At 43.2% G+C, this 24,362-nt stretch overlaps 2 protein-coding genes across 3 annotated transcripts in view; one reads left to right on the forward strand and one right to left on the reverse strand.

Annotated features, from left to right (window-relative positions):
• Nucleotides 1-326: 326 nt before the first annotated feature.
• CBY1 (chibby homolog 1 (Drosophila)) lies at nucleotides 327-12,366 on the reverse strand. Of its 2 annotated transcripts, none has more exons than XM_008566873.1 (5): nucleotides 12,315-12,366; nucleotides 8,227-8,342; nucleotides 5,085-5,190; nucleotides 4,882-5,000; nucleotides 327-3,675 (listed from the first exon to the last, which is right to left on the reverse strand). In XM_008566873.1, the coding sequence occupies exons 2-5, from the start codon at nucleotides 8,302-8,304 to the stop codon at nucleotides 3,595-3,597; spliced, it is 384 nt and encodes a 127-aa protein (XP_008565095.1). In that variant the 5' UTR covers nucleotides 8,305-8,342; nucleotides 12,315-12,366; the 3' UTR covers nucleotides 327-3,594. The 2 variants fall into 2 exon arrangements, with proteins under 2 accessions (XP_008565095.1, XP_008565096.1); XM_008566874.1 differs by having other exon boundaries at nucleotides 12,191-12,341.
• Nucleotides 12,367-16,475: 4,109 nt separating this feature from the next.
• The window catches only part of FAM227A (family with sequence similarity 227, member A), a 70,557-nt gene continuing 62,670 nt past the window's right edge, over nucleotides 16,476-24,362 (forward strand). The window contains exons 1-2 of the mRNA XM_008566902.1: nucleotides 16,476-16,684; nucleotides 22,558-22,691. Of these exons, the coding sequence (XP_008565124.1) occupies nucleotides 16,476-16,684; nucleotides 22,558-22,691 (343 nt within the window). The remainder of the gene's footprint in view (nucleotides 16,685-22,557; nucleotides 22,692-24,362) is intronic.

Raw genomic sequence — 24,362 nt, forward strand, 5'->3', positions numbered from 1 at the left:
GAGGGTTGCGGAGCGACGCCGAGGGTTGCGATCCCGTCGCCGGTCCCTGGTCCGGTACAGGGGCAACACTGAGGGTTGCGATCCGTTGCCGGACACGGAAAAAGACAAAAGACAAAAAAATAAAAAATAAAAAATAAAAGTAGGCTAGCTCTATACAAATCCAAGGGAAGCTGAAGAGCCCAGTGCCATCCTTTTTTTTTTTTTTTTTGGGTTCTCTTAAGATATACTAGAAGAAAAACTCTGTTGAAGGTAGAGAGGGCAATCATACATGCAAAGCACAGACATCAATAACTCCAAGTGGAAATTCACAATGCTATGTGAAGAAGTTTTAGAAAATTCAATTAATTTTGTTTATATTCACAAAAGCAATAATACATGATTTAAAAACAACAACAACCGTGTTTAAGGCTAAAAGAGCTCTTTCAATAATTATAAAGTTGCCCAGGGATAAAAAATATATATATATATTGGGAATTAAGCAATGCAGAGCATTCAAAACTTTGAAAGTAGAGATGATCTAGAAAAGGCAGAGAGAGAACAGAAGAAAGACACAACCTGGTGGAATGGGACATTTAAAGGTCGGGAGTAGTAGGAGGAAAGCTGGGGGAGTGTGGCAAGACTGAAACCTTCACACAGAAATGCTCAGCAGCACCAATGGTATATGGTGAGACTGAGGCCAGGCCAGAGGTCATGTCAATGGACAAGGGGCCAAGAAAGGGTGCGCTGGCAAGTGAGTGGTGATGCCCCATGCCAGGAGCCAAGGTGACTCTGCCATTCAATGGGTGAGGGGTGTTCTAGAACCCTGGGTTCCTAGTTCCTCCACTCCCCATCTCTCAAGTCCATGATCTCCACCTTTCCTATTTCTGTCCCATCAGAATTTGAAATTGGTGATAACAGTAGTTCTTAGTGCGGGGGAGGGGGTAATGGATCCTTTTGAGATTCTTATAAAAGTTGTAAGCCCCTCCCATTTAAAAATGCACATAAGGGGCTGGCTGTTTTGCTTACTTGGGAGAGTGTGGTGCTAGTAACACCAAGGTCACAGGTTTGGATCCCCGTACAGGCCAGCCACCAAAAACAAGGAAACAAAGAATGCACATTAGCCTGTACCTGTCCAATTGTGCATATGGATTCCCTTGCTAGGACTCAAACTGTAAGATTTCCTCTGAGTATTGACTCTAATCCTGCATTCACTCTCTCATGCCCACAGAGCTTTCTATTTCAGCTCTTCAGCAACAGTCCTTCCCTAATCCAATGCCCAGCACAAAAATTCACAAAATTGTTGCAGTGACTACAAGAGATAATGTCAAGAAGACAGCACTGTTTACATGGGTACCCCATAACTGGGAGATTTGGTTAACAAAGGCCTTGAGGAGGTATTTTAGCCAGAACCTGAAGGATGTATCTGATTAAAAATGGTAAGATCTTGAAAGAATAGGATATCTCAAAGGAAAAAAACAAAACATCTCCCTGAAGGAAATGGGGTTGGGGTGGTGGGATATGGGTTATTTTTCCCCCTTTTCTCCTAGATACTTTCATTAATAGGATTATCCTTGACTTATCTCACACCCCAAATCTATCAGCAAACACTGGTAGGCTGCACCTTCAACTCACATCTAGAATCTGACCTCTTCTCCCCTGCCGTGACCTGCCTGGTCCCACTCCTGCCCCCTTCAGTCTGTTCTCACCACAGAGCAGCCAGAGTGATTTTTAAAAACCACTTGGATCATAGCATTCCTCTGCTCTCACACTTGCCAAGGGCTTGCTTCTCTGCTCACTCAAAAGTCCTTTTTCTTCACTGCAGAATTGCCTCACATACCACAGGGTGTTTAGGGTCCCTGGCTCCAGTCCACTAAGGTGCTAGAGGGGCGGGCGGGGGGAGTCCACATCACTGGGATACCATATAAACCCTACGTGATTCTCAAGCTTTCAGTCCCGGCCCCATTCCTCCCAGCTGTGTCACCTTGCTGGGCTGGTTTCTTCAACTAAAAAATGGGGATGATGAAAACAAACATGAAGAACTGTCATGAGAATTAGAAACAGGCCTCCGGCATTGAGGGTGCTCAATAAATGATTGCCAGTGACACTGGCCTTGGCATAAGCAAACCCAGTTACTCCTAGCGTCTGCACCTGAAGATTTACACCCTGCATATATTTGGGTCCTACTCTAATTTCTTCTGTATTAAGCATTCTCTCCTATATCAGAAAGTTAGGTCATGGGCTGGAGCTACAAATTGTGCTCTCCTTCTATCCAGCCCCCCATAGAGTGCTCTGCTGGCAAGGATGGACTATAAACAGCAGCCTCCATTTGAGGTAGCCCCCCAGCTCCTCTCTTTTACCAGGAACCAGACAGGCTCCAACACTCCTGTTATGTGATCCTAGACCTGTTTCTGAACCTTCCAGAATGTTTCCTATCTGCAAATGGCATGCTGACAGTCCCTGCTTCACAGGGCTGAGCTGAGGGGGAAATGAGACACAGTGGGTACAAAGTACTGAGCCTGTGCCAGGCATGTAACAGGCATTCAGAAACTGCTAACCATAATAGCCATCCCCAGTCTAAACCCCTGGGATCCATGCCCCCATTCTCAGTGCCCTCCCACTTGACTTTGGGAGCTGGATCCTCTCCTCCAGCCAAAGAAGTCCAGCCCACACTGACTCAGGCGCAAATTCCCATCGCAACTACTGGATCCCTCCCAGGTCTGGGCCAGTCCCAACTCCCCAAAGCAGGAGGACAAGGGAATCTGAGCAGGGAGAGATTGTTTCTGTTCTGTGACGGCCTTTGCCAATGCACAGGAAAACTGGAATGCTCTCCTGCAAGGGTGATATTTCCCCATACCTTAAAATTCTGTCTTTGGATGGAGCAACAGAAGCTTAAACTCCAGACTCTATCTACTTCTTGAGGAAATCATGCTTCTTTTTTCAGTCACTTTGGCGACAGAGATACTATTTAACAGTATTTAATAAAAAGGCAGTGTAAACAGGAACATAGCAAAAAAATATAGTGTTGCCACAGAAGGCTGGTGCTTGCTGCTGAGAAGCTAAGCCAGAAGAGGCTGTCGATTTGCCGAATGAGTCTTCTTTCAAGGCAGAGAGAGAGTGGCCTGAGGGGCAGAGAACCAAAAGCAACTCATTCAAGAGCCCCTACAACAGGGCTCTGTAGAACTGGTGCCATGTCCCCAACACCAATGTAAGGGAATGAGAAGATAAACTCCAGCTGCTTCTCCCAACAGTGTCTAATAGGATGATTTGGGGCCATGTGCACTTGTATGCTTACTTGTATGGACAACACCCAAAGGCTTACATGCCTCCAGACCTCCCTGACGTCTGGCTTACGGACTAGCATCCCTTGGCGGTGCATCTGGAGTAACTTCCTAGTTACTGCCCTGGCCTGAAATCTTGGTTTCCTTCATTACACATCACCTTCTACTGCCGGCCCCAGAGTGCCAGTGCCTGTTGGCCCCATTATATGATACTCCCTGCCAGGACCTAATCCACTAGTTCGGCTAAAAAAAAAAAAAAAAGAACTGCTTAGCCACATCCTCCTCCCCTGACCAGTGGGTTTCTCCCTACTCTCCTAATAAATGTCTTTTGTGGTCTTCATTTTCTTCTCCGGCTGACACTCTTCAATTCATCCAATTCCTTCTCCATTAAGTGGGATTCAGCAGTGGTCTCTGAAAGCTGAAAGCAAAGCAGCAGACTGTTACAAAGAAAGACATTTCTGGGCTATGTTTCAGGTTTGCAAGACCAGATCTGTGCACTGGGGAAAGGCCTCCTGGCATTTCTCTAGCACCGCTGGCCTCCACGACAGGAAACCCCTTGTAAGTAGGCAGAATGTAACCACCGGAGACCCAGCACCACAAGTACTTGAAAAACATTCACAGTCCACTCTGTCAACATTTTTGATCACCTACAATTGCATGGCACTCCCTGCATGAAGAACAGCAGGCCTCAGAGGATGAAAAAAACAAACATTGGTGATTCTAATGCTAAGAGATTAGAGGAGCTTCTGAGTTGTGGTTCACACCATGGCAATTAGGGGGGAAATGCTTGAGGAAAAATGCCACTTTCCTCATCAGGATCATTTAATAGACTTTAGAGAAGATGGCAGACACTCGAGACATCAACTCTCTAAAGCAGAGGTCAGCTTACTGTGAAATAAGAGCTACACCTCCTAAGCAATGTACTATTCCAAGTGCTTTACTTGTACTTACTAGTGTATCAACTCACTATGAGATAGATGCTACTATTATGCCCATTTTATTGCTGAAGAAACTAAGTCACAGAGCAGTTGGCCAGTGGTGGAACTGGGCAAATAACCCAGGCCATTTCACTCCAGAAGGCATGCTTGTAACCACTACAGTGTATGTCTCCTGCCTCTCAATCAACCTTCACATGCACCTCTAGACCCAACAGCCACAAGAAACTAATGCTAATGCAGTGTGCGCCTCCCGGCAGGCCTGTGCTGAGTACTGATTAATGCCTCCTTGGTGTGGACACCTCTAAGCCATGAGCAGACTGTTCCCTCTTCCTGACATGCCTTCATTTCAAACTGCATTCCTGCCATTATCCTTCAACATTCAGCTCAAACATCCCTTCCTTTGTGAAGCTCTCCTGACTTGATAGAATTCACTTCTACCTCTCACAGGCTGACGCCAGACCCAGTACAAACTCTGTTGCCCTTAACACAAGCACTGTAATTAACATTTATCGTCCATCTCCTCCTCTAGCCCTGGAGGGCAGGGACTCTGTCTCATTTGTTTTCTTGTTTTTGGATACAAAGCAATGTGTCTGGGCAAACTGGCACTGAGCAGATACCAGCTGCATTAAATGACTGGAGGTGGAGCCTCCCCAGAAGGAGCACACTTTCCCCATCACCTGCCTCACCATGTCTAGCAGGATGTCCACTTTCAGCCGCAACAGATTGTTCTCTTCCTCCAACTGCTGGTTCCGCCTGCGCAGGCGCTGAGCCTCCCTCCGGTCCACACCTCCACTGATCCCTGTCTCTGGAGGAAGGACAGAACCAGTCATGGAAAGGGGGGTTTCCTTCTATAATCCTGTTTGACCCAATGGCAGGAAATGCAGCCTACCTGCTATCCACTGGCCATTTTCAAACTTCAGGCTTTGCCCCGCCAGATTCATAGTGGGGGTTCCATAGTCAAGGCCCAGCTCCACCTCCCGGGTCGAACGATCCAACTGTGGGTGAGATACTGCGTGAGGGCTTCAGAAGGCTGCAGAGTATGACCCTATCCCTACTCCTCTTCTGCTGACTCTGCGACCCCAACGACTGATATCTTTTCTCTAATCCCTCCTTGGCACTTTTCATAATTTTTTTAAAGTTCAGAAAATCAAAAATAACGCACAACATAAAAAATGTTTAAACTATAAGAGAGAAAGCACTGCTTTATGTTTGATGTCGTCTGGAGAAGACATATGTGCCGAAATTTGTAAACTGAGTTATTTTACATGTACTGGACACTTAACAGTTTAAAGAATCATACTGTAAATTTTTAATAAGGTGAAAAATCCTTTTTAAATGTGATAAGCCCCTAAGTTATCATTTGCTTAATATGGAACTACATGTTTCATGGAAAAGGCATAAAATTCTTTTTTTTTTTTTTTTTTTAAAACATGATGGGAAAGGGGATCTTAACCCTTGACTTGGGGTTGTCAGCACCACGCTCAACCAGTGAGCAAACCGGCCATCCCTATATGGGATCTGAACCTGTGGCCTTGGTGTTATCACACCGCTCCCGAGGGAGCCACAGGCCGGCCCTAAAAGGCATAAAATTCTAACACTCAATTAGTAGTAGTAGTAGTTTTTTAATGTGTGACAGTACAAGTTATATATTCATTTATACAACTGCTCACCCACCTGAGTCAGGACTAGGAACCAGGTATCCAGAGATGAACACAACCAGCTCTGTCCTCGAGGAACTTTCTTTTTTTTTTTTTTTTTTCCTTTCTGCTTATCCCCAGGGAGATACCAGCATTTACCTTCCCTGGGGCTCCCTTCTTTATTTGTAATCAGACATAATAATAGTCCCCGGCTCAGAGGTTGTTATAGTGCTTAAGTATTTATAAGAAGCTGTGGCATTTGATCCTCATAACGACCCTGAAAAGCAGATTAAGTAAATGGTATCTACAGATAATGATACTAATCACTAATCGTTGTGCAAAGCTCGTAATAACTTCGTATAGCATACATTATACGAAGTTATACGATGAGCGGCCGGTCTGTATGTGGGATCCGAACCCTCGTCGGGAGCGCTGCAGCGCTTCCCAAGCAGCACACTGTAGCAGTGCGCCACCGGGCTGGCCCTCTCGAGGAACTTTCACCCCTGCCAGGTAGACCTGCGCATCTCAATGGGGGAGTCCTTCAGGTATGTCCTCAAATGTCCTTTTCCCAGTTAGGACTTCCTTGGGCATCCTATTTAAAATGACAACTCCTTTCCCACTGCCCAGCCACTTCCTACCCCAGGCCTGTGCTTTGGTTTGCTCCATAGCACTTATCATCATCTGATATAATTTACTTATTTTCCATACCCTTCCCCATTAAAATATTTGCTCCAAGAATGCACAGATTTGGTTTTTTCTCCTCTCCTCTCCTTAACCCACTTCTCTATACCCAGTGCCTAGAAGAATGCCTGACACATAGAAAGTTGTGAATTAACAGCTCTTGAATTGATGGCTAGGGAAGAACATTCTAGGCAGAGGGAGTGACATGTACAAAGGAGGCTCATGTGAAGTGTGGGTGCCTGCAGCATAAGGCATGTAGAGGGCAAGGGCTAGAAGGAGAGCTGGGTGAGGCCATAAAGGGCCTTATGTGCCGCTCTCAAAATCTGGGACATTATTCTATAATAACCAGGAATGAATAAAATCTATCGGTTACCCTGCAAAGCACTGTGGAGGTTTCTTCCCTCCAAGTTTTAAAAAGGATTTTTCACTTTTTAAAAAATTTACAGTAGGATTCCTTAAACTATTAAGTGTCCAGTAGATATAAAATAATCCCATTTACAAATTTCAGCATACATAGCTTTTCTGGAAAACACCTAACGTATAAAACTTACAAACAGCTTACAACTGCCTGTCAGCATGTGTAAAATACTGTAACATGGACTGACCTCAAATCATGGTCAGATAGAGGTGCTACGTAAGCATACAGCCGCTCTTGCACTCTGTATGGTTACGACAGGGGATGGCCCAGAGAAACTGCCAGGTGCATGTACATCTTTGACACATGGCATGAAGAAAAGAGAGCCTCAAGGCCTGTGGGCACCAGAAACTGAGCTCCTGGGCCTCTGCCTGGCCTGCTTCACAGAATGCCCAGCCCTGGCCACAGTGACACCTCCACCAGGATTTTAACTAGGAACAGGAGACAACAGATTCAAAGACCTGAAAGCTGGGGTTAATGCTCAATCCTAACAGCTTTGCTGCTCTATCCCACTCACTTTCTGTGAAAGACTGGCCAATCTGCACAACCAGCTCTATGGGAAAAGGTCAGGGAAACCAGCATACATCACTTCGTGGTCTGTGAGTGCCAACAATGGCAGATAGGATTATGGTGGAGATGAAGAACACAGTTCCTGGTCACAGATGCTTGGAAGACTTCAGCAGAAAAGATTAGGGTGATTGCACATATGGGGTCTGTGTGTATTTGGGTGTCAGTGTTGGAGGGAAGGCATCTCATAGCTGGTAATAGAAACTGATTTCCAGGTGGCCTGACTTTACATTATATAATTTTTTAAACTCATAGAGCTTACACTTTCAAGTGGGTAGAAAGTTGCTTTGGAAAGTTATCATTTATTTCAATGCTATTGCCATTGCTCCAAACCTTCTTAGAACATCTCTTTTGAAACTGTTTTAGGAGCTGTGACATATCCTTTTCAATTCTATTAATGGTAGCAAACCATCATCCTTTGAGACTGAATTTGATTCCTAAACATGACTAAAATAAATTCCTAGCCAAGTCTTGGGAATAAAGTGGAAGTCAAATTGGATAATATTTTTTGAGGCCAAAAATCATAATGAGATTGTCATATTAGGTTCTTGAAAAAGCTCTGACAATAATTCCCAAATAGGAGTTCAAAAATGTTTTCAGCCATAGCGATGTGAATTAAAAGGATGCCTCCCTAAGACAATGCCTCTGGAGGACTACACTTCCCACTCAGAGAACACGCTTAGTACTCCAGTCACACTGCACACCGGGCTGACTCCAGTACTGACACTCACAGAATGCAAGTTGGAGAGAGAAGCAGACTTCCGAGGAGGCGTCTTCTTTGGACTGAACGTATTCCCAAAGAGAGGCATCTTTGGCCTGATGAAGAAAAGGCCAATGCTCCCTTCTCCTAGGGTCAGAAAAAGTCAGAGGTACAAACAGTTGGGTCAGTGACCTTATGCCATTGTCCTCATATCATATATTTTATCATGTGGCTTTTAACGATCCTGGTGATAGCTCCCATGTGTTGAATGCTCACAATGTGCCAGGCACTATGTTGAGACCTCTACATGCAATATCTCATTTAACTCTCACAACCACTCTTTGACTAGCTCCTCCTGTTCTCCCCATTTTACGGAAGAGGTTTAGAAAGACTAAGGTCTTGAGTGGGAGCTAATATTTGAACCCAGGTTTGTGTGGTTCTACAGTTTATGTTCATCACAGGCAAGTTTGTCACAAGTTGGCATCACCAGCTACAGCGAGGAATGCAGTGCCTACTTATTCCTGTACACTGGTGAGAATCACACCTGGAGCAATAGCCTCTGCATATACTCCATTGTAAAGAAATGAAGCTATACTTATGTTTAACTTCCAGACTGATAATAGTGCCCCTCATCAGGTCCATATTTCAGAAAGTCACCTGCCCTGTATGGGAGGTGAGGTGTCCCAAGGACCTACTACAATTCACATAGGCCCAGTTACTGGATTTACTGACATCATCCAGGTTTTTCGGGAAGGAAGGAAGGAAGAGAACCAAACTTTTTCTTTGAGTGTAACATAAATACAGAAAAGCCTACAATAAGTGTAAGTCTTCATGAGTTTTCACTACACACATACATACATATAATCACCCTCCAGATCAGCATGCAGAACATTTCAGCACCCTACAAGCCTCAACTACCAACTTTATATCTATGGACTCATACACTGTCCTCCTTTGCATCTGGTTTCTTACACTCAACATCATATCTGTGAGATTCATCCACGTTATCGTGTGTAGTTATAGTCTGTTCATTTGCATTGCTGTATAATATTCTACTGCACGGACATATCAAAATTTATTTATCCATTCTATAGATAATAAACGTTTGGACTGTTTCCAGTCTCTGACTATCAAAAATACTGCTGCTAAGAATATGCTTGGACATGTATTTCTGTACACATATATACATTTTCTGGTTCTATACTTAGGAGTAGAATTGTTGAGTCACAGAGTATTCATATATTTAGCTTTAATAGATACTGCCAAGTAGTTTTCCAAGGTGATTGTACCAATTTATACTGCTACCTGAAGTATGCAAGAGATCCTTGTCAACATTTGGCATTACCTGTCTTTTTCATTTTATTCATTCTGGTAGGTGCACAGTGGTATTGCACTGCTTGTTTAATTTGCTTTTCCCCAATAACTAAAGTGAGCACCTTGTCATATATTCACTGGACATATGGATACTCTATTTTGTGACATGCTTGTTCAAAGCTTTTGCCATTTTTCCATTGGGTTATCTGTCATTTTCTTAGTGATATGTAAGGGTTCTATATATGAGTCCTTTGTTATATATGTATGTGTGATATGAGTCCTTTGTTATATATGTGTGTGTGTGTGTGTGTGTGTGTGTGTGTGTGTGTGTGTGTGTGTGTGTGTGCGCACTTCATATATTTCTTTCATTCTTTGCAGCAACCCTGAGAGGTAGGTATTTTCCTATCCATATTAGAGATGAGAAACTAGGGATCAGAGAAGATAACCAATTTTCCCAAGGTACACAGTCATGGTCAGTTAGCTAAAGGTGTACATCAAATTATCCTTGTATTAATAACTTGAAAATTATTTTCGAAATGCTTAGACGAAACATTTAAAATAAATAACAAAAATACAGTCAGTATGGTTTTAATATTCTACAGAATTAATATTCTGCAGTCGTAAGTTTCTTGTGGCAAATTTGTTGTCATCTCCTGGAATACTGGAACCAAGTTTGTCAACCACCTTTCCCCACTGCGCAGGAACACCGGCCTGCAGCTCAGCAGACTCATCCCCCCAGATCTTATTTTCTATTTTATCAATATTTTTCCTGACGCAAATTTGCTTCCATTTTATTATATTTTATATGTTCCCAGAAACCTCCAAATATTTTGTGGCACAAGATATTGTGAGCATAAAATCTTCTTCTTACCTAAAAATGTATCTTTAGGTAAAAGATACATTTCTCTTTTTTTTTACAGTTTTTAATGTAAATTATGATAGCATACTAATATTTAGTAGGATATAAATATAATATGGTTAACATGTATTTCGTGTTTACCAAATCAAGAGTTTTAGATGAAATCCTTCATTAGCTCTTCACAGAAATCCTACCATTTTTGCCATTTTATAGGTGATGAAACGGAGGCCTAGAGTAGTTGAGCAGCAGGTCAGCCAACCAACGCAGAGCAGAGTAGGGTCTAATCCTCTCCCGACTATGACAGCGCTGCAGTTTTTTGGCAGTAGAGGAACGGTCTCAAGTCCTTCAACTGTGACTACAAGTCGGAAGACCCCATGAACAGGGAAGAACTCAGGCCCAGTAAGTCAGAAGTTCCAAGAATCTTCAGGGTAAGAGCGGATCTCACAATGGAATAGCAAACACCAATTAAAGACGGTGAGATAGCTCTATATGGACTGACCTGAAAAGACGTCCAAAACTTTTAGACTATGAAAGCAAGTTGCAGCACAATGTATATAATATAATCCCACAGGAGAAGTCAAAAAAGAAAATAAAAGCAAGAATACATGTGTGTATATAAAAAAACAGAGAAAGATCTGGAAGGATAAACCAAACTGCTCATAGTGGTTAAACGTGGGAAGGGGAGCAGGATCACTGAATGGAACAAAATTGGTATTTATATAGGTTTAAAAAATGGTCACATAGATTTCATATGGTACAATATAACATGAAGTTATGTTAAAGAATATACTTCTGGGTTTAATGAATTATTACAATAATAATATATTCTTGTATTACTTATGAATAAAACAAACAAACAAAAAACAGTTAAGAAGAAGCTCCCACCCCTCCATGCACCTGGAGAAAGAAAAATAAGCTTAGTTGTTCTTGCCAAAGTCCCCAGTTGTGCTAAGAGCACTCTGAACACATCACCTGGACACAACAGGCCAGGTTCCAGGCCTGGCTCTGCACCTCAGTTGCTTGCTAAACCTTGGCCAAATTGATTTATTTCTCAGAGTTTTAACTGGGGCACCTCACTCATAACCTCACTAATTCTCATAACTCTTAAGCCGAGAACTGTCATCCACATAACACAGATGAGGAAAAGGAAGGGTCTGAACTAGCTGCCTTTAAGTCAGAGCTAACAATCCACAAACAACATCGGCTGAGATCCCGGGGTTCTGGGGCATTAGTGTGGACCTGGAGGCACAAGCTGCCCGCTTGTTCCAAGACAGCCTTCTTTCTAGAGAAACTTCCTGGGAGAGAGGGCGCAGCACAAAGGAAGTTAAGGGAGAACACCTGGTTTCCAACCATCAGTGTGCTGCTTATCCCCAGGGAGATACCAGCATTTACCTTCCCTGGGGCTCCCTTCTTTATTTGTAATCAGACATAATAATAGTCCCCGGCTCAGAGGTTGTTATAGTGCTTAAGTATTTATAAGAAGCTGTGGCATTTGATCCTCATAACGACCCTGAAAAGCAGATTAAGTAAATGGTATCTACAGATAATGATACTAATCACTAATCGTTGTGCAAAGCTCTACGGTTTGCAACAGGCCATAAAATACATTATTTTATCTTAATTCTATCAAGGCAGTAAGGGAGGAATCTTCGGCTTTCATCGCATTCTCAAAGGGATACGTGTCCCCCAGTAAGCCAGCCAAGTACATGTCTCGCAGGTACATGGGGGCCATCAGGGGTGTGGGACTCAAGTAACGGTTGTGAACGTTCGCACGCACGATCTCATTTAATCACCTTCACGGCTGACTCACGGGAGGACTTACCGTCCCAATATACACTCGAGGAAACAGAGACGGGCCACGACGCGCCTTGGGGGAACGCGGCCTCCGCGCCCTCCTGCCGCCGCTCTCCTGGAGATGCCCGGCGATGCCGGGCTCGGAGACGTACCTGACGCTTCCCAGAAGCCGGGTCCAAGCGCAGCCCGAGGTCGCCTGCAAGAACCCCGACAGGGACCCAATCAACCGCCGCGAGCGCCAGCGGCCGCCTCCCGCCTCCCTCCCGCCGCGCGCACGCGCAGCCCCGCCCTGGGCTCTACCACCGGGGAAAGAGGGGGTGCCCGGCGCGGCGCCAGACGCTCTTGCGGGCTCCCCTCGGTGTATTAAATAGGTTATACAGGTAGACCGTCTTTGGGAGTCATTTACATGTCCCCATAATAGGCTAGGACGAGGAACTACACTCACCCTTCCCACAAACACATTGGTCTGGTCCCCCAGACCCCCTGCCGCGGTCACCTTGGTAACGGCGTCTCGCTGACACCTCGGTTGCCTGGAGAACGCCAGGACTCATAGTAGCAACATGGGCCTCTCCCCGACAGCTCCTCGCCTCTTCCTCCTCGCCCACCACACAGCAAAGGGCGCCCTTCCTGCTGGATGTGGGGGCAACGGGTGTCGGGCGCCCATCCAGAACTTTGTGGGGTCCCCTGAAAGACCCGTGGCGGAACTGGGCCGGAGTTCGTCAAGTTCCTCCGATGCTTTCGGGTAAGGCAGACGGACAGACGGACGATGAACCCGCCTCCGGCAGCGTGCGGGCTCGGAGCAGGCCTGCCCCTTCCCCACGCTCTGACTCTTGGTCGGCTTCTACATGCAAGGGAAACTGAGGCCCAGGGACTACTTTAAGGTTACACAGTGAGCACGGGGCGGAGAACTACTGGAAAACCAACTCCAGATCTCCTAAAGTCCTAACAGCGTGTATTACTGGTTCCATTTAATAAATGAAAAAACTCAGGCCATTCAAGAGATGTTTACTTGCCTAGAGAATGTACTAGGTCATCCATCCAATGAGGGACAAGACTCAAGGGTCTCTGGCTCCAAGCAATTCTCTTCCAGTTACACCACGCTGCATTAAAAGGGGAAGAGTTCCATGTCCTAGACCCAAAATCTGCGTGGCCAGCCCAGAACGGTCCAATAGAAACATGAAACGGGCCACACATGTAATTTAGAATTTTCTGGTAGCCACATTTTTAAAAGTAAAAACAAAACAAACAAAATAAGGTGAAATTAATTCGAATAATGATTTCTTAAAGTCTGTATGTCCAAAATATTATCTTTCAACATATACCCAATATTTTAAAATTTACACTACTTTGTTTTTTTTAATTTAATTAATTAAAATTAAAATTTCACTTATTTAGCCACACTAACCAAATTCCAAGGGCTCAGTTGTCACATGAGCGAAGTGGCTACTGTGAGGGACAGCAGAGATCTAGCTTCTTCCTACCTTTCCAGCCTTGCTCCCTTCTGCTTGGATGCTATTTATCCTCCCCTTTATCTAATTAACTCCTTTTCTTCCTTCAGCACCTTGACCCCCTTGACTAGGTCAAAATACACTATTATGTCATCTCACAATGCTGTGTACCTCCCTTTGAAGCAGTGGTTTTAGTTATAATTCATAATTATAATTCACAATTTTTCATGAATTATAATTCATAATTATTTATGTAATTATTTGATTATTGCATGTCTCCCTCAGTAGATGTAACTCCATTAGGGCAGGGATCAAGACTGGTTTAGCTCGCCATCCTGCCCCCAGTAGGAGCACACTGCTGGTTTATGGTATGTACTCAGTACATGGTCATTGAATGACTAAAGATTAAGCTGAACAGAAGTCTGTCTGACTCCAAAGTCGGAATTGTCTTTACGTGCTAAAACATGTTGGCTTTAAACAGGGGACACTCAAATCTTGACTGCCAGAATATGTGCTCCATGAAGACAGGAGAAATAAGAAATATTCTTCCACTCCTTGCCCCCAACACAAAGCACAGTGCTTGCCAGAGGTTAGATATTCAGTGAAGCTAGTTTTCTCCCCCTTCTTCTCGTCTCCTCCCCAAGTAATGACAGTAAAAAACTTCTCATGTTTCAGAGTGTTTGTCCTAAACTTGTATGATGAAAAATTCAGAAGGGAACAGAGTGTAAGGGGTTGGCCAGTTAGCTTACTTGGGAGAGTATGATGCTGGGTCACACTAGGGTCAAGGGTTCAGATCTCTGTACCAGTCAGCTTCTAGAAACAAAAGAGAGGAGAGAGAGAGAGAGAGAGAGAGAGAGAGAGAGAGAGAGAGAGAGAGAGAGAGGGGAACAGAGTATGTATTTTAAACATTTCTCTTAAGAGGCATGATATTTAGGTTTCCCATTAGGAGAACTGAATTTTCCCTTTACTCATTTGGCATGACTAATAACACCAAGCTAAAGCAAGAGGCTTCTTGCCAGAGTCACCCTATTTGGAGGATACTAACATTTATAAAACAAATGTATTTCACAGGACCTAGCTTCCAAAGCCCTGTAGTTTCATGCATAACCTAACTTTTTAGAATTACATATAGAAATGTTAAGCTTGCAAAAGACAGGAAACTTTCCCCAGGCTAAAGTCTCTGTTGTGGATAAAGAATTGTAACAGCAAAATTGGTGGCTCAAGGACAGATGTCCTTGGTGCAGGTTAACCTACTGATTGGTGTGTTAAGAAAGTTGCTTGATTGTTGTGTAAGAATACCAAGGAAATTGCTGTAGGAAAAGACAGTGTTTGCTAAGAATAAGATTTTGTTGGTGGATCGACTTAACCTTTTACAAATTGCATTATGGAATGTCACTTTGTTTATTTCACTGATGTTACTAGTTTCCATGTGTTAAAACTATACTTAGCCATAACTCTGCCCATATCCTTGTGTTCTTTGTAATGATTAAATCAACTGAATTTTCTTGTGGAACTTCCTTGTCTTTACAATAAAAGGGAGAAGCTAACTTTGAATCGGAGCTGTCACATTCAGCTTTCTCCTCCTATTGGGGAAATTACTGAAGTGCAGTCCTTCCGGGCCTCTCAATGCATACATAATGCTTTGAGTAATCATGTAATTCTTTTTTCGTCTCCATTACACAGGGGGAAGTGTAACAACCCTATGCCTGGCTTCTCAGAGAATACGTAGTTTTTCAGTCATTCTGGATATTGGGTGGGAGGAAAGTGAGAATCCCTAAAATGCACCTGTCTCCTCTTAACCCTCTTCTCCTTGCCTGTATGGCTAAAAGCTAGGAGCAGTGGGGAGAAAATAGTATTGACCTGGGCCTGGGCCAGCCTTTCCTACAATCCAGCTGACTTGGGACAGCCCAAGATGGATAACCTCTTTTGGACTAGAAAAAAGTGTGGTAAGTGAGTCTAAAAGGAATTAGAAATTGAATGAACCTAATCCCTAAAGAGTAATTTGCCTAATGGAGAAAGATGTAGAAGCAAATCATTTCAGTTCAATATTACAAGTTCTGTAATAGAGGGATGAAAGCAGAACCCTGGGCCTCACAAAGAAGGCATGGTACTAATGGCCTGGAATAATTTGAGAATGTTTTCCAAAAGATATATTGCCTAGTCAAATAGAGGGAACAGCGTGTGCAAAGGCATAGAGGCACAAAGAGCATAGTATGGTCAAAGACTAGGAAGACGTTTAGTGGCTCAGGTGTATAGAGTGCATGATGGGAAGAAGAAGATAGATCAGGAGGCTCATTCTGAGGAGATGGACCCAGTGTCCAAGAGTCACAACATCTGAGAGCTGAAAAGTGTCTTAAGGCCATCTGATCCAAATCTCTTACTTTTACAGTTGAAGCTCAGAGAGGCCAAGAGATTTGACTTCCTATCTAGTTTGAAAACGGATTTACTGGATAGTCTGGAGCCTTGGTCTTTTCAGCACTCTAGTCTTCTTATTTTTAAAACTAGAATAAATTTCATTATGGGTTGGGAGGAGAGGTGGGCATCAGCAGGTTGAAAGGGCGAGCATATATGCCGTGAAATCCCCAGTTAAGAATAGCTTCTCTGCTGCACTTACTGCAATGTAAAGAAAAAAATGGGCTTCTCAGACAAACATCTTTATTCCCCATGAAAGCAGAGAACATGTACCTCACCATCAGCTCTGTTTAGTGGGGAGTGTGATTGGTCTTTTCCTGTTGTTTTTTCTAATATGATTCTATGCTATTTTTGATTTCTAGGAGGCTGATAGAACAAAGAACAAGACTGGAGTGGGAAATGAGAGGCTTTTAAGAGTGGAAACTTTTTGTTTGTCAGTTTGCAAGTTAGACAATGGATTATTTCAGGAAGATGGACGTCATCAACCTCACTGCCTTACCAATGATACAAGTGGATGGAGACCTGACTGTCTCACCTGTTACTCGGACTGCAATGGAGAATGCTGTGAGGAAGGAGTTACAGGACAATCCACCCTGTATCCTTCTGGTGGTGTCGCCTACAATCAGACCAGATACACCTAACTCGAATCACGCCATAGAGGTGTAATCAGTGCTCAAATCCATACTCCACATTACGTATTTGCTTGTTCCTTATATTTGTTGATTTTTTTCATTTACTTAAGCCCTATCTATCCTTTAAAAGAATTTGAGGCTGCAAAGGATTGTTTGACTTGAATCTTTGTACTAATATAATCAGAAAGAGCCCACAAGGAAGAAGTGCTGAAAGTATTTGTTGAAAGAATGGGGAAGAACAGAGAAAAAGCTTATTTCTTTCATTGTCTCCTTCTTTTCCTTCTATCTTCCAAAGAATTCTAGTAATAGATATTATAGACAGCGACTAAGAGGTCATGGTCTAGCTCTCTGCCCTCAGACAAGTGAGCTTAAGACCCAACTTTTTTTTTTTTTTTAAATAGATGACCGGTAAGGGGATCTCAACCCTTGACTTGGTATTGTCAGCACCACGCTCTCCCAAGTGAGCTAACCGGCCATCCCTATATAGGGATCTGAACCCGTGGCCTTGGTGTTATCAGCACCACACTCTCCCGAGTGAGCCACGGGCCAGCCCAAACTTTTTTTTGTTTTTTTCCAGTTGACCTCGCCTCTTCTCACCTGCCAGCCCTTCTACCTGGGCCCTTCTGGCATCATCCCGGCTCTACCTGCATCTTACTTCCCCAGCCCTGTCTTTGTTGATCCTCTTCTTACTTCTGACCCTGAATTGTATCCCAGGGTCACAGAACCCCCCCTCTGGAGGACCATAGAGCTTGTCCGGCAAATAACCCTCTCAGGTTATACATAACTCCAGGTCTTCCATCTCTTATAGAGCACATTTACCTTCAAGTCAAACTGCATGTATCACTCTGCTCCCCCTCCCCCTGCATACCTCTCAGAAACCCTTCTAGGGATGAGGCAAAGTGTGAACCCCTCAGAATCTGCTGGAGGGTCTCACTTTGCTGGGCTTCTTTCCAATGTCCCCTCTTCCTTCTTAATCTCACACTCATCTCAACCTAACTAATCCATTTCACTTTCTATGATTTGTCACGTCCCTTCTTGGTGTCTTCATTTTTCAAGGACCCTCCGATTTGTAAGAACACTTGAGGGTAATGGAAATACGAATGAACCTGCTTTACGTGAACAGAGTGAGGAATGATAGGATTATGGAGCTTTTAGAAAGGATATATCCTAGACCACCTGAGGCTAAGACAGAGAGAAATGCAAAAGTTGAGTGGGTAACAAGAGAGCCCATAGAACTGAGCAGATTTCAACAGTGGTAAACAAGGTTGAGATACCCTTTGACCCAGTCATTTCTCACCTGAAATTCTCTCTTAAAGAAATATTTTAAAATATGGAAGCAGTTCTCTGCATGACCATGTCCCTCACAGCATTTATTTATAATTGCAAGAAATTGTAAACAACTTGGGCTGGCCGGTTAGCTAAATTGGTTAGAGCATGGTGTTGTAATACCAAAGTCCAGGGTTTGGATCCCCAGACCAGCCAGCCGCCAAAAAAAAAAAATTATAAACAACTTGAATACTCAATAGCCAAGGAACAGTTAAGTGTATTAAGGTACAGCCTCTAATTGGATTAGTATAATGTTATTTTAAATTATTATTATGAAGATTGTTTAGCCATATATAAAATGCTTATAATAATGAGTGGAAGAGAAGTCAGAGTAATAAAACAGGCGTACACTGAGATTATAATTATGTAAAAAGGCGTGTGTGTAAAAAAAATACAGACTACAGCAGTGCGCCACCGGGCCGGCCCATCTTTGGCCCATTTTTAATCAACTTGTTCGTCTGCAATATTTATTGCATTCTCCCACTCCCTTCCAGATATTATTTTCTTATGCTTTTTTTGGAGGGGGGCCCTAATTTCTTATTGTTGAGTTTTAAAAGTTTTTGCATATTTTGGCTAACCATGCTTCACTGACAATTGCTTTTGCAAATACTTTCTCCCAGTCTGAGGCTTGTCACTTCATTCTCTTGACATTGTCTTTTGCAGATAGAAATTTTTAATTTTAATGAAATTCAGCTTATCAGTTCCTTCTGTCATGAGTTGTGCCTTTCGTGTTGTTTCTAAAAAATCATCACCCAAACCCAAGGTCATCTAGCTTTTCTCCTGTGTTATCTTCTAGCAGTTTTATAGTTTTGCATTTTACATTTAGGATCATGATCCATTTTGAGTTAATTTTTGTGACCCCAGGAGTTTTTAACTCTCAGAGTTGTCCACACTGAGCCTCCAGCAATTCATCATTGACTATTTAGATTTTCCTACTGGTTCCCATTGAGGTTTCTGCTTCTCTAAGTTGTGATTCTCTGTTTCGGCCAGTTTGGGGACATCAGCTTTGCCCTGTGACCTCACTTCTCTGACAAATCTAAGAAGAGTTACTGATTTTTCAGTTTTTCAGCTTCTTACTTGTTAGGACTGAGTAATGACTTCTGAGCTCTATATGTGCTGGACAAGAAACCAGAAGTCTGAAAGTTAATTTTGATTCACTTTTATAAAAAAAATGTAAAACAAACTGTCCAATAAGTCTCCAACACACACACACACACACACACACACACACACACACACACACACACACAGCTTGTCAGGAGGCAGGAGCTGTGAAGGTGAAGCAAGTGGCAGTTATGTAGCACGGTTCCTACTAGATAGAAGAACGCTGGCATGAGTCATCTGTGTCTTTTTGGCTTTCCTGGGTTTTGGCAGCAGTGTGTATTTGATTTTTATTTTTAACTGCATTTAAGAAATCTGAAGCATAAAAGTCTCCAAGATATGGATAGATGGAGATTTGAAAATGAGAGCAACAAAGTAGTGTCAACCAACCAGCAAGTCACTGCTAAGGACCTGCTCCTCAGACTAGACAGGCCCGTACAGCTCTGTGACCTCACCTGCCTTGTTCCCAAACATGGTGGCTCTGAGGAGGAGGATTATAGTGATGAGGATTTTCTCTCTGGGGCATCTTATGTGCTGTGGGCAAGTCCACTGTCTAACCTGCAGGTTTGTCAGCTGTACCAGAGGTCTCTCACTGGCAGTCTGTGGGCCAAGTCCAGGCTTCCCATGTGTTTTTTTTTTTTTTGGTCTGCACCAGATGGCCCAAGCTGTCTTCATTCAGGGTTTGCATTTCCACATGGCAGTCATCAGCTGGAGCAGAAGAGCAGTGGCTCACTTTATCAGGACATGAGTTCTCCAGTTCGCCACAGTCCCCCCTACTCCCTAGTGTTCCTGACCTGGAGGCAAAGCATTAGTTGACATTACAGTCTTACATTTGGCCTGCTTCATTCATTTGTGACATCTATGACTCCAAACACAATGAGAGAGACTCAGACTGGATGAAAACCCAAGTCATTTGTTGGCAGTGAAGTTCTGTAGATTGAGAGCAAGGCCTTCTCTGTGAGTCCCCCTCGGGCAGATCTTCAGTCCACCCTGCTTTCCTGGCTCTCCTCCTCCTATTTCTCTTCTCTCTTCACTTCCTTCTGCTTCTTTTGCTCCTTTACTACCTGTCAATTCACTAAAGGTGAGACCTAAACCTCCCACCCCTTCCCACCTGGCATCTTGCTTTCTACCCAGTTCTTCTGATCACAGGATCCTGATCTCATGATTTGCCTCCACAGTTTTAATCCTCCCTCTCACCCAGCTTTTCCGGTACTGACTTTTGGGGTTAGGCCAGCTCTTGCTTTATTTTTAAAAATTTATATAGTAAGGTAATTCGTGCTTATTCTAAAATATTCAAACTATCTATGAGTATATAAGTAAAAAGTGGAAGTCACCTTTCTTCCAGCCCCATTTCCATCCCTGGAAGTAACCATTGCTAATCAAATGGTATGTATCCTTCTAGAACTTTTAAAATACATTTAGAGGGCCGGCCCGTGGCTCACTTGGGAGAGTGCGGTGCTGATAACACCAAGGCCCCGGGTTCAGATCCCATATAGGGATGGCCGGTTCGCTCACTGGCTGAGCGTGGTGCTGACAACACCAAGTCAAGGGTTAAGATCCCCTTACCGGTCATCTTTAAAAAAAAAAAAAAATACATTTAGAAATATACATAACATGACTTTAGGTTATTGTATTCTTTTTTAACATAAACAAGATCATACCATAAATATGGTTTTATAACCTGCTTTTGTTGTTCTCTTATTCATTTGTTTATTTATTTTTAGCATAAATATCTCTTGAAGATTTTTCAAAGTCAGTACTGTTGACCTGCCCCATTCTTTTAGTGGCTGCATAATGTTCTATAGGTTGGATATGGCATAATTTATTTAAATATGCCCTATTGATAAATATATCAGCGGTATTTTTACCATAGTGAATGTGAATATTTTTGTACATGTATCTTGGGGCTCATTTGCAAGTATTTCTGCAGGATAGAGCCCTAGAGTGAATATTTTAATTTGATAGATACAGTGAAATCGATCTTCACAGAGGTGAAGCCGTTCTTTACTGATGCAGGAGAGAGACCACTAGCTTCAGTCTCTCCTACTCCACCGAGTAGAGCTGAGAATTAAACTGTGAATAAAACTGAAATATACACACACACTATTTGGAGTGATTCCATGTAAGTTAAAAAGCGCTCTAAATATGTACAATTAAAAATAGATTTTGAAAATAAAAAACTAATTTAAAAAGGCACTCTATTTTTACAAGTGTGCATTTTTTCGTGGGGAGAACAGAGCACTAGAATCGCAGGCTCTGGGGTAGGTCTGTCAGAGTTTAAATTCCTGCTCAACTGTTCTCTCACATTGGGTCATTAGGTAAATTATCTAACCTTTTTGAGTATCGAGTTCCTGTAAAAGGTGATAGCATTAATAATGTATCTGCCTCACAAGGTTGTTGTAGGAGTCAGATAAGTTAAGACTTGCTCAAGCCCTTAGATCGGGGCTTAGAAGAATGCCTGGTTCACAGCAAGGATATTATATGTATATAAATGTACAGGAAAGAAGTCTAGATGGATATGCACAAGCCGGTTAACATGGTCAGCTCTGGAAAGGGGAGTAAGATGGAAGGTGGCTAAACTTTTTTTACTCCATATACTTCTGTAACGTTTGGATATTTTAAGACAGGAATATATATATCACTTCTGTGCTTTTTTAATAATTATTTTATTTTATTTTGTTTTGTATGTGGTTGGGTTTTTTTTTGTATGTTTGTTTTGTTTTGTTTTGCAGCTGGTTAGTATAGGGATTGAAACCTGGACCTTGGTGTTATCAGCACCACGTTCTTACTAATTGAGCTAACTGGCCAGCCTAATCATAATTTTAAAAACCAGGAAAATGAATGACGTTTCCCTCTCAGGAGCAGGATCCGGTGGCTTTTCAAGACTGCCCAGCATAGGCACAGCTCCTTGAGTGTTCTTCACTGCCAGTTAGAACCAGGATAAGGGCTGTCAGGAGCAACTTTGGGTCCTCTCATGACCTGGAAGAAGGGACCCCTTGCCTGTCCTTCCTGCTCCTTTGCCCAGGCAGCTGGTCAGGTCTGTCAGATGCCAGCTGTCTGCTGCCACCAGAACCCATCCCTGGGCTGCCTGTCCACCTCTGTTGGACAGTTTGCCATGCCCTTTATACACTAGGCTTTGACTGTGCAGCCATTTCTCCCAAGTCAGCACCTTTAGCCAGACTGTTTTCTCCGGCATCTGTCCTGCCCAGGTAGATGGCACCTAACACCTGGTGCATAAGAAGTGCTTAATAGACGAATGACTCATCTCATTCTGAGTCCCAGATTCACCTCCCCACTTCCTGCGTGTCAGCTGAGATAAGACCTGAGTCTCTGCCCAGGTCTCAAGCTGTGCCCTATTGTCACTTCCTCCTCCCATGCCCTAAGTGTGGATTTCCCTTTTGTCTCTGACCATGAACCTTGCTTAGCTCTTCTTTCCAGTCTCACTCCCTTGAGAACTAGTTTGCCCACTTTCACAGCCTCGACGTTCACCCCAGCTCTCAACCTTTAGATCACTACCTCAGGAAAGGCCTTGCCTACACCCTCAACCCCAAGACTAGTGTAGACCCGTTTCTGGGCATGCTCCTGGTATCCTGTCTCTCCCCACCAGTCTGTGAGCCCTTGGAGGGCAGGGGTGGCATTCACTGTTCACTGTTGCATCCTCAACATCTGGCAGAGTGGTGGACCTTTAGTAGGGGCTCAGGAAATATTTGTGGAATATATGATACATTCACAAATTCCAGATTCTCACCTGTATTTCAGTCCCATATTTCCACCTACCTAGAGCAGTGATACCTGCACCTAACTAATCATCAGACTGTCCTGGGAACTTTATAAAAACTAAAAGAGCTCTCTAGTAGTGAAAAGAGCAAGGTGCAAGACAGTGTGTCTGGCATGCTCCCATTTGAACGGGGATGGAACATCTCTGGAAGGCTATGCAAGAAACTGGGTTGATTGCCTATGGGGATAGGAATTGGGCAAGGGGTAGGAAGGAGACTTTTTACTGTACTATTTGATTTTATACCATGTAAATTATTTATTGGTTTTTAAATTTAAGTAGAGAAGTATTCAGGAGCCACATTAAATAGATAAATGATTCACGACCCAATACAGACCTAAGGAATAAGCATCTCTAATGTGAGGACCCAGGAATCTATATATTTTAATAATTCCCAAGTGATGCTGGTCACCAGCCGAGTTTGGGAGTTGCCTTCCCACTTGTAGGTCCTGATGTCTTCTCAAATGCAAACTCAGTCCAATGCTGGTCTCTTCGTTTTCCCCCTAAAACATGCTCTACTTCCAACAGTCTACTACCCTTTCTCCTCTCTTTCTGTGCAAATTTTACAGGCCATATATTGTCTTCCAGGCCATACACTGTCTGCTACAATGACATCCTGGCAACAATCAGAGACATTGCTGTGCAAGAAAGAATATTGCTACATTGACACACACCCATCAGATTCAATCATCTTGCCTTATCTCAGTCTCTTAATTGGAGCAACAGTGTTGATAGTTGATACATAGACTTTCCAATGTGACTCTCCCCCTGCCATCCCTCCCTCCCACAATTGCACACACATCCAGTATGTTTAACTTATGCAGACCAGGGACTGTCAATGCAAGAGAAAGGCAGGGGAAGCCTGGAGTGGCATTTCACAGTTTATCAAGCTGAAGAGACCAGTGACCCCCAACATTCATGTCCCACCTCTTCCAGACAGTCCTCCATGACTGCTGCAGCCCATACTGATCTCACTTGTTTGAATCCTGAATGCAGAACTTTAGCACTAAATTGTTCTACATGTCTGGATTTGGCTCTCCAAATAAATTATAAGTCCCTTGAGGGTACAAACACAGAATCAAACTTCTTTGTTAACTTTATTATCCAAGCACAGTACTGGACTCTTGGTTGACAATCAATACAACTTGTTGACTTACTGACATTCTTTCTTTCCTTTTTGGGAGGTAACCAGTTGGAGGGTGGGAAGGAGTCAGAGATCAAGAGAAGTCTCAAGGTCAAGGGTAAAATGATTAATAATAATAATAGTTACCCCTTATCAAGCAGCTCCTATCTGATAACACCTGTACTAGTGTTTTGTCTTGTTTTTCTTTTTCTTTTTTTGTTATGAATATTCATGAGATACAAAGCTAATTGCCACCCCTCGTGCCCATGATGTAAAGGCCAGATTCATACTAGCAGCATACCCATTACCAGAAATTGCATTATGCACCCTGTATCCCCCTACCCAATTATCCCCCACCTCCCTCCCCCTGCCCCTTTCCCCCC

The sequence above is a fragment of the Galeopterus variegatus genome, unplaced genomic scaffold (genome assembly GCF_000696425.1).
Source record: "Galeopterus variegatus unplaced genomic scaffold, G_variegatus-3.0.2 Scaffold274, whole genome shotgun sequence".
NCBI classification, from domain to species: Eukaryota; Metazoa; Chordata; class Mammalia; order Dermoptera; family Cynocephalidae; genus Galeopterus; species Galeopterus variegatus.

Excerpts from the sequence above, each read along its gene's own strand:
- CBY1 (XM_008566873.1), bottom strand. The coding sequence starts at position 8,304 with ATGCCTCTCTTTGGGAATACGTTCAGTCCAAAGAAGACGCCTCCTCGG. Across the intron at positions 5,001-5,084 it reads AAATGGCCAGTGGATAGCAG|AGACAGGGATCAGTGGAGGT; the intron begins GTAGGCTGCATT and ends TCCTTCCTCCAG. Across the intron at positions 3,676-4,881 it reads TGGACATCCTGCTAGACATG|CTTTCAGAGACCACTGCTGA; the intron begins GTGAGGCAGGTG and ends CTTTGCTTTCAG.